Source organism: Chroicocephalus ridibundus, chromosome 3 (genome assembly GCF_963924245.1).
Source record: "Chroicocephalus ridibundus chromosome 3, bChrRid1.1, whole genome shotgun sequence".
NCBI classification, from domain to species: Eukaryota; Metazoa; Chordata; class Aves; order Charadriiformes; family Laridae; genus Chroicocephalus; species Chroicocephalus ridibundus.
In genome coordinates, this window is record NC_086286.1 from 74,365,235 (window position 1) to 74,380,982 (window position 15,748).

The following is a 15,748-nucleotide window of genomic DNA, read 5'->3' on the forward strand; positions in this document are numbered from 1 at the left end:
CAGTGATAGTTCTTGATGTTGTCACTTTATACTGCATGACATGGCATGTGTGACTAAGAGAGACTTTCACTGACATAGTTTTTTGCTGGTGCCTGTTAAATCAGCCAGTCGTGTGCATAACTGTAATACAGAACAATACGTGACAATCCTAAGGTATTCTGTAAGCACCAAAGATGACTTTGAAGTTATCTAGTCTGGATTGAGCAGCCCAGGCAAAATTAATTTTAGATTCATTGATCCTTGAAGGCTCTGCACATGTATTACAGGAGGAATCATGTCTTGGTATCTTACCTAAGTTTTATTAGACTGCTGCCTAAACCAAAAAAAGCCAAGGTGATATCACCAATTTAGGATTTTTTAATGCTAATATTGATCACTGTGCATGAAAAATGAAGCAATGTAACTGTTAAATCAATCGCAAAAGTTAAAAAATGGGTGGTAGACCTTAACGCAGGCCACACTTAGCTTTGACATTCCTTGCCTCCCGGTAGAGTGCAGTGCCATCTTTAACATAACTGCCTGGAACAAGCATAGAAATTGCAGATGCGACAAATTTTATTCCCACGAAACTTTCAAACCTAGGATATGCTTTAGTAAGCAGTTGTATGAGGCACTTTTGTTACGTGCAACAGCTGAGAGAGTTTTCAAATGTTTTCTGTGGGGTCTTTTTATTGCATGTGGGATGTAATCATGAACGAGCATGGGATAGGAAATATTAACCATAGTCATAAATCAGTGAACCATTTTAAGAGAAAATTTGATTTTAATATTATTTCACATTTTACTTTTCCTCAAAAAGCATTGTTTATCCAGCCAATATGACCTTTTCAGAAAAGATACAATACTTGATATTGTCTGTCAAGGAACACAGTCAACATTTTCAGTGTGTCTTTGGCCAGAAATTGGCACAATGTGTTTAATGTGTGGAATTGTTGATACTTTTTAAAAAAAAAAAAAAAAAATCATTCATAACTAATTTTACTATTGAAACTATCCAGTTTATTAAGCAAAGGAAATATTCCCTGAAGCAGATTAATTGGACTTGGGGGGGTGGGTGGGAGGCGGAAGTGACAGTCTTGAAAGATTTTTAGAATAATAAGTCTTGTCATCTTATATCTGGTTTTAAGTTATACATTAACAGAGGGAAAATGTGTTTCTGTATATTTTATCAAGGGGCAAGCTAGGGATTGAACTGAATTAGACTGAATGGGAAAAAATCCTTTTTCGACTTACGGAAGAGACCACAACTGTCAGGAGTTGGTTCCTGAATTTAGCACATCATAATACGGGGGTTTAGGCAATGAATTCTCTCCACTCAGTGTTACAATTCATAGTGAAGCTTTGGCCAGAAGCATGGAATGCTTGACAGTTGTTTGCCTAATTTTAATTGTTTATGGGTATGTCTTGGTCTTAATAGAGTTTATTGTAATTTCAAATTTTTGAGGGCAGTACAAGTAAACATGCCCTTTTGCGTGTGTGTTTGTGTTTTTTTTTTTTCCTTCTGCTCTCTTCCAAAACCATAAAAAGGCAACATGGTCCAGGATGTCTTGCAGGTAATAAAAAAGAGAAATGGGGTTTTTCAGTGATTGAAAAAACTGGTGGAAGATTAGATGATAGCTCATGGCAGCCAGTGCTGGGATCCCTCAGTCTGATCACAGTTCTAATTTAAACCTTCCCTTATATGAATTCCTGATACAAATATTTGTAATACTTTTTCTATTCTGAATATAAATTTTTTTCTTGATTAAACATCCCAGTTAGTTGTTTACTTTTCTTCCAGACCATATTGTTGTTCGTTCATAGTCAGTTCAACCGCAATCCTCAGTTTGTTGTAAGACACATTAACCTGGCTTTTGTGAATGGAAAGCCTGAAACCTGTTCCTTGTGAAACGTTGCGTTGTTGTTTTTTTTGGATCAGTTAGAATTTAACCAGAATTATATTCCCAAGTTCTGTATTTTAAATGCACACACATCTAGGTGAATTCTCTTCTATATGCTAAAGTTACAGGTGAGGGTCAAACAAGTGAAAGGAATGGTAACTGTTGTCTGCAGTTAGCAGATCTAATGCTGTCAAGCCATCTTGTTTGTAGTACTAGAAGAATTGCAGCAGGACATGAACATTTTGTCGTGTTTGTCTTAATTATGTACTTGAATTCTAAATGAGCGTTTATCTCGAACTGCTTTCAGAGCTATGAATTCTTGAGTAGAGAAATGACAAAATAAGTTTGAAATCAGTGTCACTGGACTGAAGTTTGTTTCAAGAAACTTGTTTATAAATCTGATTGTTTTATATAAAGCAAATCTAAATTAAAATGAAAAGCAACTGTTAGGTTTCTCAAACAACAGATCATTTTGTAAGTGCTCTAATATCTAGGATGGTATTTACCTTTACTGTTTTGGAGGCTAATTCTACAATTACTTTATGCAGGTTCCAACTGGAACATCTCGTCAAAGTTACCCAGCTACCAGCTATCAGGACTTCAGCAACTGGGAATCCCTAATGAAAATTAAAGAGGGGCTGCTAAGACAGAAAGAGATTGTGATCGATCGGTGAGTAACCTGCCCTTGCTGCATTGATTAGATTAGATGATGTAAAAGCTATGATGTAGAAACAGACTTTCAGGAGAGCTGCTTACTCAGTAAAGCTGTTAGGTTCTTCCAGTCTAGCAAATATTTATGCACAAATATGTGGGAGGTAATCCTTGCCAGGGGAGAAGACTAGCTGCTGGCTGAAAGTCTTTTGCGGAGCTGGAAGTTTACTTCTGCAATGGAAATGGGAGAGTGAGACCAACAGCCAGTTCTGTTGTCATCTTCCCCATCTTAGCTTCTTACCAGTCCTGGGGGGTTCTATCAGACATATTTCTGCTTGTACAGGTCTTGGAAGTGACTTGGAAGATATTCGGAAAAATTTTTACACTGAAAAGGTTATTAAGCACTGGAACAGGCTGCCCAGGGAAGTAGTTGAGGCACCATCCCTGGAGGTATTTAAAAGACAGGTAGACATAGTGCTTAGACATATGATTTAGTGATGGTTTTTGTCAGAGTTAGGTTGATGGTTGGATTAGGTGATCTGAAAGGTCCCTTCCAACCTAGGCAATTCTGTGATTCTGTGAAAACTTGTAAATTGCATTGCACTGATTTTCTTTTCCATGACAAGCACAGAAATGCAATATATTTGAAGCTAGTTGATAAAGCTTTGAGAAACTGGCCTTTTCAGTAACATTCAGTGGTAAAATCCTATTCAAATGCTCATACACATTATTCAGATAATAAAATATTAAATCCAGGCTCTATCTGTCAGTAAATACATCACTTCTTATTAAAATTGCTATCAATCTGAGATGGGCCTTGGCAGCAACTCACTGCTGTTAAGTTTCTAGTATATCTGAAGAAATTTCTGGAGTTTTTGATGTTTGGATGAAACGAAGCCTTAATGAGGAAAATGTGCTTTTAATAAAGGGCTTGAGCTTAATGAAGCTTACACTAAATTAGCAGATGTCATCAGGAGCTGCAGAGTTTGGATGTAGGACATTTAAGAAGGGCATTTTTATATTTGACTTAATTATCATTTGGCTTAGTCTGTGTTTTAATAATAAACTCTTGGCTCGTGGCTGAAAGAGGAGTGGTTGTTCTGATCTTGAAATAGTTGTGCCCTCTTATTGATAGTTTGCTCCACAGCATGAGAACTTTGTAAAGCAGGTGTGTGTTGATCACAGGAATGTCAGACATCCATTATGAATGTTTTTATATTTCATCTAGCAGTTCTCTGTTTTAATGGGTGGAGGCAGACAACTTGGGCACAATTTACTTTGGGAGCAGGAGAATTATGCTTGTGCAAGATCTGTTCCTTCCTCTATTGCAACAAAGCAAGGAATTGCAGTGGTTTAAAGTGTTTCTGTCCCCTAGCAATCTGGCCATTACCTCTGTTGGCATTGTAGTGCTGAAGGTTGGTATTCAGTCAGTTTCCACAGTTTGATGTGGCATATTGGTGTGCATTTACCTGTCTCTGTGGCTGACGATGGTACGCAAAGTTAGGTACAGGGCCAGAGGCACGGGTGCTCCATCCTACTCTGCCAGCTCTCCTGTAGAGGTGGCGATGTCTCCAAGGGATAAGCAGTTAAAATGGAAACATCATTTTAACTGTTGCTTAGATCTCTTCTGTCAGAACCTTTTGATCAGCTGCTTAAAGGCTGTCTAAATTACAGTGTTTTTTTCAGGCTTGCTCTGTGAGTAGTACTCTTCGCTGGGTAAAAAACTGGCTGGATGGCCATGCCCAGAGAGTGGTGGTAAATGGAGTTAAATCCAGTTGGTGTCCGGTCACAAGTGGTGTCCCCCAGGGTTCGGTGCTGGGGCCGGTTCTCTTTAATATCTTTATCAATGATCTGGATGAAGGGATTGAATGCACCCTCAGTAAGTTCGCAGATGACACTAAACTGGGCGGGCGTGTTGATCTGCTTGAGGGTAGGTTGGCTCTGCAGAGGGATCTGGACAGGCTGGACCGATGGGCTGAGACCAATGGCATGAGGTTCAACAAGGCCAAATGCCGGGTCCTGCACTTGGGACACAACAACCCCATGCAGCGCTACAGGATTGGGGCAGAATGGCTTGAAAGCAGCTCGACAGAAAAGGACCTGGGGGTGTTGGTTGACAGCCGGCTGAATATGAGCCAGCAGTGTGCCCAGGTGGCCAAGAAGGCCAACAGCATCCTAGCCTGTATCAGGAATAGTGTGGTGAGCCGGACTAGGGAAGTGATCATCCCCCTGTACTCGGCACTGGTGAGGCCCCACCTCGAGTACTGTGTTCAGTTTTGGGCCCCTCGCTACAAGAGGGACATTGAGGTGTTGGAGCGTGTCCAGAGAAGGGCTACAAAGCTGGTGAGGGGCCTGGAGGACAAACCTTATGAGGAACGACTGAGGGAGCTGGGGTTGTTTAGCCTGGAGAAGAGGAGGCTGAGGGGAGACCTTATCACCCTCTACAACTACCTGAAAGGAGGTTGTAGAGAGATGGGGGCTGACCTCTTCTCCCTGGTGACAAGTGATAGGACGAGGGGAAACGGGTTCAAGTTAAGTCAGGGGAGGTTTAGATTAGATATTAGGAGACATTTTTTCACTGAAAGGGTTATTAAACATTGGAATAGGCTGCCCAGGGAGGTGGTGGATTCACCATCTCTGGAGGTGTTTAAAAAAAGGGTAGATGGGGCACTGAGGGACATGGTTTAGAAGTGGCTCTTGTCAGGGTAGGCTAAAGGTTGGACTCGATGATCTTAAAGGTCCCTTCCAACCTCAACAATTCTATGATTCTATGATTCTAGTAACGCTGTATAACCTGGAGCCCACCTCTCAGGGCCCAAGCTGTCAGCGGCATCTGTAAGTACATTGCCCATGATGGATTTGGGCTGTCTTTGGTGCCTCTGCTGAGCGTACGATCCTCCGTGGTCTCCATGAAGGCTTGTTATACAATGGCAACTAAGGCATCAGTTCACGTTATTCTTCTCACACTGGAAACATGTTTACAGTGAAGGGTGAAGTTTCTGTTAATGTTACTTGATACTGTCCACGTTGAGGAAGAAAAGCGATTTCTTGGTATCCAATGGCAGTGTGCTGGTTCTTTTTTTTGTACAAGGCATACTTTAGTGTAACTTAATGATAGTGAATACGCTTCTTTCTGGATTTCTGAACAGAAGTCAGTTGAGATGATTCCTTTTCATTCAGCTGAAAAGGCAAAATCCATTCTGGAAGCTATTGAAGCAAAACAAAGACCACTTAGTGATGTTACAGTAATTTCCTTTAAGTAGACACTTGGTGTTACAGTTAAGCATGTTGTAAATTATAATGATGCAGTATAATAATACATCACAGAAAGGGCTCTTTTTGAATATTAAGCCTTCATTTGGGCAAAATACTTGTCTTAAGAGTTATTAGTTTAAAATGAAATAAAATTATTTAAAATAGATGGTTTGTATTATTTAAAATTAGAACAAAGTGATGTTGCATATTTATAAAGATGTTACAACAGATTTTTTTCCTTTTTATTTTTTTAAGAAGAGGGAGTATTTTCTATGACAAATAAAAATATTTTTGGTTTCACACATGGAGAAAATAGTACATAGCCGTTGTCCAAAATCCTAGAAATAGAACTCCATTACAAAACAGTAGTGTTATATTTCTTATTAGATGGGGTAATAATAAGACTTATGTGTGAATAATACCTTTCTGCAAGTCACTAAGCGAAAATTTGATATTATACGTGTTTAACACGTGGGGACGCGAGGCCTTGCAATGAAAGTCAAGATGATATTCGAGTGTAAACTTAAGTCTTCCAGATCCTGATCTCACTTTAAACTTCTTTTCAGAATTTGCGTTTACTTGGGAATAGTGACCTAAACTAAATATTTAAAGTTTGCTAAAGTGTGGTTAATTAGAATTCAAGATGGTGGTAGTTAAATTACAGAATTTATGCTTTCAGGAAGTGGAGGAGGAATTCTTTTGTTAGCTGGTGGTAGTAGGTAGTAGGTATTTGCTGAGAAGGCCCTTCATACCAGTGGTTCTCACAGAGTTTTGAAAGGTCTCATCTGCTGAAGTCATGTCCTCCTGAATATACAAACTTGTAACAGGATGACGCCAGCAAGACTTGTTTAATTCTGGGGAGACAGAAGCTTGGGAGAGATGGGTTAACCTTGTGCTGTGGGATAGCTGGATAGCAGCCAGCGTGATGCTCCAGACCCAGCTGTTTGACAGGTACAAGGAACAGCTGGATGAAAGGAAGCACACTGGGAACACCCTTCTCTTGCCCTTGTCACTAGCCTCCCATTCAACCATTGTCTCATTACCCAGTTCTTTTTTAAGGTTAAACCCTCTTCTGTTGGGAGTTGCACTGGGGCCCTGCTAATCCAGGAGATGGAGGAGATGAACATCACTTCGCACCACACACCTTGTTCTGCATAGCGGTCCTTAAATTTGTTGATAAGTAGGAAATGTAGGCTCTGTATGGGGCTGTTCTACCCCCTTAAGCTGTTCTACCTTTATCTTGTTAAAAAAGGGAGGAGGGGGAGGAAGAGGAAAAAGAAACCTCTTGCCTGCTTCCCTTCTTTCCACACAATGACAAAAAGGCAACAAAAATCCAGCCCTTCCGGATTAGATTATTAAACTTCCTTGTTTTGCATCGGAAATCTAACAGTTTGGAATAGCTGCAAGCAAGTTTCAAATAGTTGTTAAAAACGATTCAAGGAATAATGCTTACAGTGTAAATCACCATACTTGGATAGTTTGGTGTATCACTGGAAATTCAAAGCTGTGAATAGAATTTTTAAAAATCCAAACAGCCACTTGTCTGTGAGTAGAACAAGTGGCTTGATTTTTATTCTATACACTGTGTTGAACAGCAGATTTAGTAATAGATTAGTTAAAATTGATTTGATTTGTGTAGTCTGTTCGGCATAACAAATGCATGTTTTAGGTATAAATGAACAGAGTAGCATAAATAGGTGGGTTTAAAAGTGGTCTAGGTTTGCTTTTTGAAACTACTCTAGGAATCACTGCCAATTTAATTAATAAGAGCCTGAAATTGTTCAAATTTGCTCTTAAAAAATGGGACAGAGACAGTACTTTTAGGAAGTGAAAATGTGGTGTGTGTGTGCACAGGATCACAATGGCACTTCTTAAAGGTGTGTGCCATCATTTTCTCCACGTACGACCTGTTGGTACAGGCTGTGAATAAGGACTTAAGGATTTTGTCTGTAAGAGGAAATCTGCTGCTTGTAAGACTTACTACTGAAATGTCTGTCACCTACTGTACAAAATAATTGGATTATATCACAGCCTTACTTCTCTGGTGGTTTAGTTTGTAACACTATGTTATATTTAGCACCAGAGGGAGCCAACAGTGTTTGTATTGGTTTAGAAAATGACAGCATCGCATTTTAATTCTTTGTGTTGCTCCTCTCTTCAGTACATTCACAACACTGAAATGACAGTGTTTGGTACAAGGGCGAACATTTCTTGAGACTGGCCAGCCACTGTAAATGTCTCTAGTGTGGTCCTGGCACTGTTTATTTGGCAGGAACTGCATATATGGGGTACGTGAATAAATGCCAAATATCTGAACACATGACATAAGCTGCTGAGAATAACACTGTGCATGCAGTGTTCTCTTCCAGACAGTTTAAGAGCATTTGAACAGCTTTTTAAGGAAAGGTAGATATAGAAGTATAATTTTAGTGAATTGCTATCATTCCTCAGGGCATAATAACATTTACATTCTTAAAACAGCTGCTAAATCATTAGCTTTCCATCCTTAGCTGAATTATGCTTAGGTGTTTTCATTGGGACAATAGAATTCGATTTTGCAACTCTAATTATTTTGTGATTCGGTTCCATGATTTTCTTTGCCGTGTGTCAAATTGTCCTGACTTCAATAGTTGACGTCAAACTGTATGTGCTCTGATAGGGCTCATGATACTGCTAGTGTAAAGCTGTAATTCTCTTAATTTGGGATGGTCTGTTAAGATCAGCAGCATTAGCGTATCCACTTGAATGATAATTTGATGTCATTTTTGAGGAAGCTATGAAGCTTTATGCCACCCAGGGCCTGAGCACATGCGTCTATAACCGGGAGTCCTGTGCAGGGAGTGTAAGGCTGTAAGGAAACTCATCAGAGTGTCTTGCTGTGCAAAGTAGTATTTGCTTGCAATAATAGCTTGAAAAAGATGCATTTATCTTTTTCTGATATTACCAATCACCCAGGTAACTTGTGGTTGAGGCTTTTTGTATCTGGGCTGGTAAACTTTCAGGAAGATTTTGTTACAGAGTAATTATTTTAGCAATTTCAGAAGTTCACCTTTTCAGAGGTGGGTCCTGGTAATGGAATTTGTTAGTATTAGTTCTCCCATAATAACCTAATTCTTGGCAATAATAAGAGAATGTAGAACTAGAAGTACCTATCTAATATATCTATTGGGCCCTAGATAGGACAAGCTATAGTGGTGTCACCCTGGTAGATGTCTATGCTATTGCTATCTGCAATAGCAGATGTTCTGCAACCTTTCTGGGTTGGACAGTTTGGTGATTAATTAGCTGAAGCATTGGAAAACTTTTCCTAATATGACTTAGTCTTTTCTCCTAGGTCATGTTTTCTAGACCTCTGGTAGCTTTTGTTATTCCTTGACATTTCTCCAGCTGATTAGTACATCTTCCCTGAAGTGTCCAAACTGGCCAGTCAAGGTCTCCCTCCGGCTGAGCGCTCATCTGTCTCACAGGCCATGCTTGTGTGGTGTTTGCTTTTTGCAGTACAGGGTTGCAGAGTTTTGGTCAGCTTCAATCCCAGATCCTTTTCTGTGGAACTGATGCCAAGCCATTTTCTATTCTGTAGATTTAAATGTTTTTAGGAAGTTGTAGTATTTGTCAGAGCTGAGAACAGCAGGGGAGCTGCAAGGCTTGCTCTGTATTCATCCTGTCAGTAGACTGCAGAAGTCGAAAACCTCCCACCATGGGACGGGGGGGTGCAGTTCTCTGAGCAGACAGTCATGTCTTGTGTCCCACTCATGCCTCACACACCTTTAAGTAGCCCAGAGCATTTGAGACAGTAGAGTACAGTTGCTGACAGTGCTCTTGCCTGCCTTGCTCCAGCACTAGCTTACCTCCTGTGGATCAGGCTAGCATTGCAAACTTCTATGCCATTCAGAAAAGCCATTTAAAAAATCACAATCCATCCAGAACAGAGATCGCCTCTTGACTCCCAGAGGTAGTGTTCCCATCTTCAAGATAAGTTCTCCTGTATCTGGTGGAAAGGTAGTATTCGCTTTGAACTGCAGGCTCTTAATTTCACCAGAAACCCAGACTTTATTGCGTAGGAAATTTGAGATCTTCTTCTCTCATGAGCTTTGCTGATCTTGCAGTTCTTTGGCATTACCGTCCAAATTACGGAAAATGTCTTCGCATTGTTTTTAGGACTTTGTTTACTACTGATCTCTTTCCCTATCAGTACTCCGCACGTTTGGACTTGTGGTCCCAAGAGATTGTGCCTTTAAAACAAAGGGATATAAAAACTAGTATCCAACTTCTTAAGCAACAAAACAAAGCAGCGTACTTCCAACTGCGGTGTGGAATAAATTATATTTGTAATACAGAAGGATTTGTATTATATTTTACTTTGCATCCCGATTCTGAGGAAATCTGCTCAGGCATTTTTACCTAAAGCAACTCTTTCTTGTTAACTCATGACTTTTTAAGGTAAGCATCAATTGTCATTTGATTTATTATGAAGTTAATAGTATCCCTTCTGTGGTGGAGGATGTCCCCAAAGTGTTTGAAGATACTGGACCTTTATCTTGATTATAGTGTAGGACTTAGATTTATGCTAATTTAAGTCTCTTAAAAGTTAAGAGAAGAAATGCCTCTCTGGCAGATGTGGGTTTCTAAAGGCTCTTTCACGTTTGGTAAGTGAGGGTAAGATGGGTTTATAGAGAACAGATGATTTGGTCCCAGGTTGTAGAAAATGTGGTTTATTTCCATATATATAAAAATATCTAAAAAATAAAAATAAAAAGCAGGTTGCTTGTGAGAAAAAAAGCCTTAAAACCATGATATCTGAAGAAAAATATGAGACAATGTCTTCAGTGTCTTCATTGCAGAACTCTTCTGCAGGTAGCTGCAATGGTCTTCTGTGTACCAGAGAATCTTCTCCTAGTTCAAAAGGAGGTTCAGTTCTCTTCTTGTCTGTTTGCCTCTGCGCTGCTACCCCCCATTCCTGGACACAACCTTGAGCTGGAAAGATTCGTGCCAGAAGTGTTTGTGAAAACAATGTTATTAGTGTTATGTTTGTAGTAATCGATTGGATAGAAGAGTTAAAGTTTATACATCTTTTAATGACATTTTCGTCTGAAACATCAATTTAAATGAGGCACGCTTTTAAATGACCCTCCCAAAAGGATGTTTTTCATTCTTGCCTTTTGTGACTCTTTTTTAAAACAAACTTTTCTCCCCTCTGAGCTGCTTTGGTTGGTTGATGACTTTAGAGCAGGGTATTGCCTCCTTTTCTCTTGAAGTCTGAGTGTAAGGGGAAGGGATGTGTCAAGACAGGCATTTGAAGTGAAAGAGAGTATTTTCTCTTTGGACAAAGGAGCTGAACTGAAACCATGTGAGAAGGCCCGTGACGTTCACATAATATGCCAATAACTCTTACTTTTGCCATCAACATAGAATTGTAACACTCACCCATGGAAAAAAGAACAGGGAATTTGTGAAGGAGTGTAGTCTCCATGGTACCTGGGTACAGTATTTTCATTGAGTCTGGTTGTGTGACCTATGACCTAGTTTCTGTAAACACAAGTCTCAAGGGTGGGCTTCTTCCCATGCCTTGAGCTCAGGCCACAGCCTGTGCCCACTCGTACGCAGGTGGTTTCTGGAGTCACGAAAGGTTGAGGAGCTCAATGTCTGGAGAGTTCCGTCCTGTGTAAGACTGAGTGACTGGAAATTCCTGAGTTGAAAGTTACAAGAAAAAGACTAGGTCAGAGTAATGCAGTGCATCTGCATAACTGGGGCATCTGGAAAAAAAATTTAAAAGTGAATTTAATCTTTTTTTTAAAATGTCTTGAACCCTTGGGGAGACTTGAGTGTGTTAGCAGCTGATCAGAGGAAGGGAAGAGTGGAGAAGAGTTTGCCAACACTGGTCACAACAGTTACAGAATTTCAGTCTGCTCTAGTCTGGCCCTCTGCGAGCACGGAGGATGCACATGTGGTTATAAACGTTACAGCTGATACAAGGCGAGAGTAGCATTGCTGCTTATAAGGTAAAATCCCTCAGTTTCAGGATTGTTTATATCTGGTTTGGGCCTACACAGAGTGGCAGCTGCCATGTATCTGAGCAGAATTTTGAAAGGACCTAATGCTGAAGGTTTTTGCTGTTGTTGGGTTTTTTTGTTTATTTGGGGTTTTTATTTGTTTTTGTTTTTTGTTTTGTTTTGTTTTTTTTTTTTTAAAGTGCTAGGATGATTGATTAATAATAGAGAGGCTTCTGGGGACAGTGTTCCCACTGCAGTATGTGAGCTGTGTTTGTGAGAGCATTTGAACTTTTCTACACTCCCCTTAAGTAAAGCTCACAGTCTGTGGTTATGCAGCAGATTAATAGTAACAGCTGTGGGCTAACAGAGGATTAAAACTGTCTTAGCATATGAGAACATCAGTGATAAAATGCATCTGGTATGAAGTCTCCAAAGACTTATAGGATTGTATGTAAATAGTAAATATGTTTCTATGGTGCTTATCTTCTGTTCTGCCTGTGACTGCTGGACTGTTTTCAGAATTTTTGTTTCTGGGTGCTATGAGGTTAATGATATTTTCAGAGAGGCTGTTATGCAAAGAAGTGTGCGGGACCTACACGGCCTTAAAACATTTGTACAGTGTGTTTTGTTGGCAAGGTTTTATAACAGTGGAGAGTTTCATGCTTTGCAGAGTGAAAAGAAGCAAGCTAGTTATACTCTGTGCTAGCGCAGCTCTGCTTCATCACAGATTAATTTGTCTCACCTTTTTTCCTGCAGGGATTTGGTAGGGTAGGGAAAGGCTTATGAAAGGAAATATGGTAATGCAGTTCAGACTACGTTGGAAGTTCAAAAATATTTTAAACTGTCCACTCCAGGCTGTAGCGTTTAGTTCAGGCTATTGAAATCCTGCCTGTGAAGGAAGGTACTGCTAAGATATAATCAGTCATAAGCAGAAAATCATGTAGTGCCTTCAAGGGATAAGTGACAAATGGATAAATAATTTTAAAACACATGGGCCAAAGATATTTTAATAGATATGACTAGTAAGTAATAAGGTGATTAAAAAATGAAAAATTACTCCTGTTCATAGGTTAAGACAACTCATGCTAAATAATTTTAGTATCTGTGACCAAGCATGCACAGGAGTCATCAAGGCTTTATATTTTCTCATATGATTATACAGGCTGTTGGGCTCATATAAGGTCTGTTACAAGTTAAGAGCATATTCTTTTACCTAATCTTCAAATCTGCTTCTTCCAAAATAAGTTTGAAGCTTTTTGTTTGTAGTGCCACCGTACAGATGCCAACTAGAACTGTACAAGGTCTTTCAATGTTACATACGCCTTGTATATTAATACGTGCTTGTTCCATCTAGACAGTGGAATGGAAGAGAGAAGCCTCAAAATTACCTGTGGTGATACAGAATATTTTAAGACTTACTATGGAGTCACATAAATACATTCAGTTGCTCTGTTTGTATGAATTGCATTAAAGGAATTGTTCTAAGGTACTACCAAATTGCTACTTGTTTATACTGTTTTTCCATTCACTGCTATTCTTTATAGGTATAAAAATAGGGAAACATAAAAAATATGTTCTGTAGGCATGTCTCCTGCAATGTATATAGCATAATAAGTTTAACTTCTAATCTATTCACTACTTTTGAAATATTAAATTCATCATGTAAACCAAATAATTTGGAACATAGTTGGCTGATTACTAGCTAGGAGAATGTACATGACTAAAATATTCCCTTTAATTGGGTTTTTATGTTTTAGGTAATCCTGCTCTAGCAGGGGAGTTGGACTAGATGATCTCTAGAGGTCCCTTCCAACTCTGAAGATTCCGTGATTCCGTGATTTTTCCTCTTAAAATTTTCAGTTGGCATCTCTTCAACTAATACATCTTTTGTGTTAGTTTATAGATTGTATAATATATATTTTGTATACTCATGATAACATTTGAGATGCTCTTCTTAAACACAACTCTCCCCAAATTTAAAAGAAGCGAACCAACTTTGACCTTCTTCTGTACTTTTAGAGGATTTGCTTTTCCAGTGTATATGCAGGCAGGTCTTCTCCCTTGAAGTTAACTCATATTTGCTGTTTGTTTATCTCCTCTTAAGATTGCGTTTAGTCATCTCAGTTCAGCATCATTGTTTCCAGCAAAGCCAATCGTACTACATGCTTAGAAGTGAAGCTTTGAGAAACAATTTCATGCCTGCATGCAGATATTTCCTGGTATAAAAAAGAAGGAAAAAGGGAAATTAAAGGGGTGCATAAAATTGACTTTTAGGTTTATTGAGAAGGTTTCTATGTGTGTTTCTGATGGGTGCTGACAACTCCGTTCTGCAGTCAGTTATTGAGGTGCCCGTGGCTCCCTAGAGAGTAGAGCACACCTCACGGGGCTGTAACATGGGCTGGGGCTGAGACCTGGCTTGCATTTGCCCTGCAGTCGTGCTAGTTCAAATGCAGTCATGATTTAAATAGTGATATAATTAAATAGTGATATAATAGTGATACTGTTTCAGCTGTACACTGGCCAAGCAATTGGTGTAAGAGGTTAATTCTGGTTTAGTATGCCTTGCGGTATTTCACCCTTAGGGGTAGGGAACATTTTATGTAAAGCAGTTGACTGAGAAAGTCTTAAGCAAAACAAAAAGGAAGACCTTGCAGGAAAGCGATGCTGACTGTCGTATATAATGACTTTTTCTTCTTAAGTTCTTTCTGCTCTGCTTGTAAATCTCTTTAACCTTTGTCAAAAGTCAGCTCTGGCAAAGAGAAGAGGGGCTGAGCAGATGCCCCAGTAAAATGAAGGTGCGAGTTTTGCTTGTTTTCATTCTCCTTTATATATACTTCTTCCTGCATATACTTATGGCCCTATGAGCAAGTGACAACAGAAGCCTTCCTTAACCCCCACAAAATCTTTAGAGTTTTCAAGTTGTATTTGTACAAGATTTGTGTTATTATTGGCAATTGAGCACAGACCTTTTGGAGTATGCTTTAAGTGAAAGTTACATGGTAGCCATAGTTTAATAGCTCATATCCTGATGAGATTCCAGTTCTAGTGGTAAACTGGACTGGTTGCAGTCTGGCTGTGGTAGGAAAAAGCCCACAGGTAATGTAGATCCCGGATAGTTGAATAGCATTGTTACAGTATGCTTCAGTATAAGTCTGAAGGTCTGTGTTTGTTTTAATCTCTGTTCCATTCCCTTTCTTTTCAAATAAAATCTGTGTATTACAGGCAAAAGCAGCAAATTAACAATTTACATCAGAAGATAAGGGAGAATGAATTACGAGCTCAACATGCAAGACTGAGCCATCTTGTGAACTGCGAAGAACCTTACATGACTAATTTGCCGGTAGGATGGATATTTTTCTTTTAGCAAAGCTTTACATTGCCTGGTAACTGACACCTGAGAGCATGTTCACAATTTACTGCAGGCCAAAATGTAGAGCTTTTGTGATTATTGATAGTTGTGTAATTGTATAACTAAATTGCATACAGGAGAGTACTCTCAGTGCTATAGTTTACCTTACATACAGAAATCTAAGTTACGTTAACATTTTATACATACTTGTTTTGAAATCTGATAAAAATGGGGTAAGAATGAGGGATCGTGACACCGTAAGAACAAGGGTTTAACAGCGTGCATGTAGCGCAGTTATACAGGGAGCTATTAGGAAATAAAGCAATTTGCTAAGAGAGTATCTGAAAAAAAACGATGGAAGATTTTCTGAAGAGGAGAATGACTTACTACCCAAAGGAGTGGTTAGATTGTATTGGTAGAATTGAAGGAAGAGATGTGAGAAGGCAAACTGACTGGTGGAATACCTTTGCACAAGACACCTGAAAAGGATAGGGATTAGTACTCCTAGGGAATACCTAGTCTGAAAGGGAATGTGGGGTGGTATTTTGGGAATACCTGTCCTAATTGTTCTCTAACTAGCACAAATATCAGAAAGTGTAAGGATAAGGTAGCATGTGGCTGCC

The 15,748-nt window shown here is 39.3% G+C and overlaps 1 protein-coding gene across 2 annotated transcripts in view; it reads left to right on the top strand.

The window, feature by feature from the left end:
• Positions 1 to 15,748, top strand: part of CEP85L (centrosomal protein 85 like) — a 153,893-nt gene that overhangs the window by 118,028 nt on the left and 20,117 nt on the right. For both annotated transcript variants that reach the window (XM_063329724.1, XM_063329723.1), the window contains 2 exons: positions 2,429 to 2,550; positions 14,999 to 15,116. In XM_063329724.1, the coding sequence (XP_063185794.1) occupies positions 2,429 to 2,550; positions 14,999 to 15,116 (240 nt within the window). The remainder of the gene's footprint in view (positions 1 to 2,428; positions 2,551 to 14,998; positions 15,117 to 15,748) is intronic.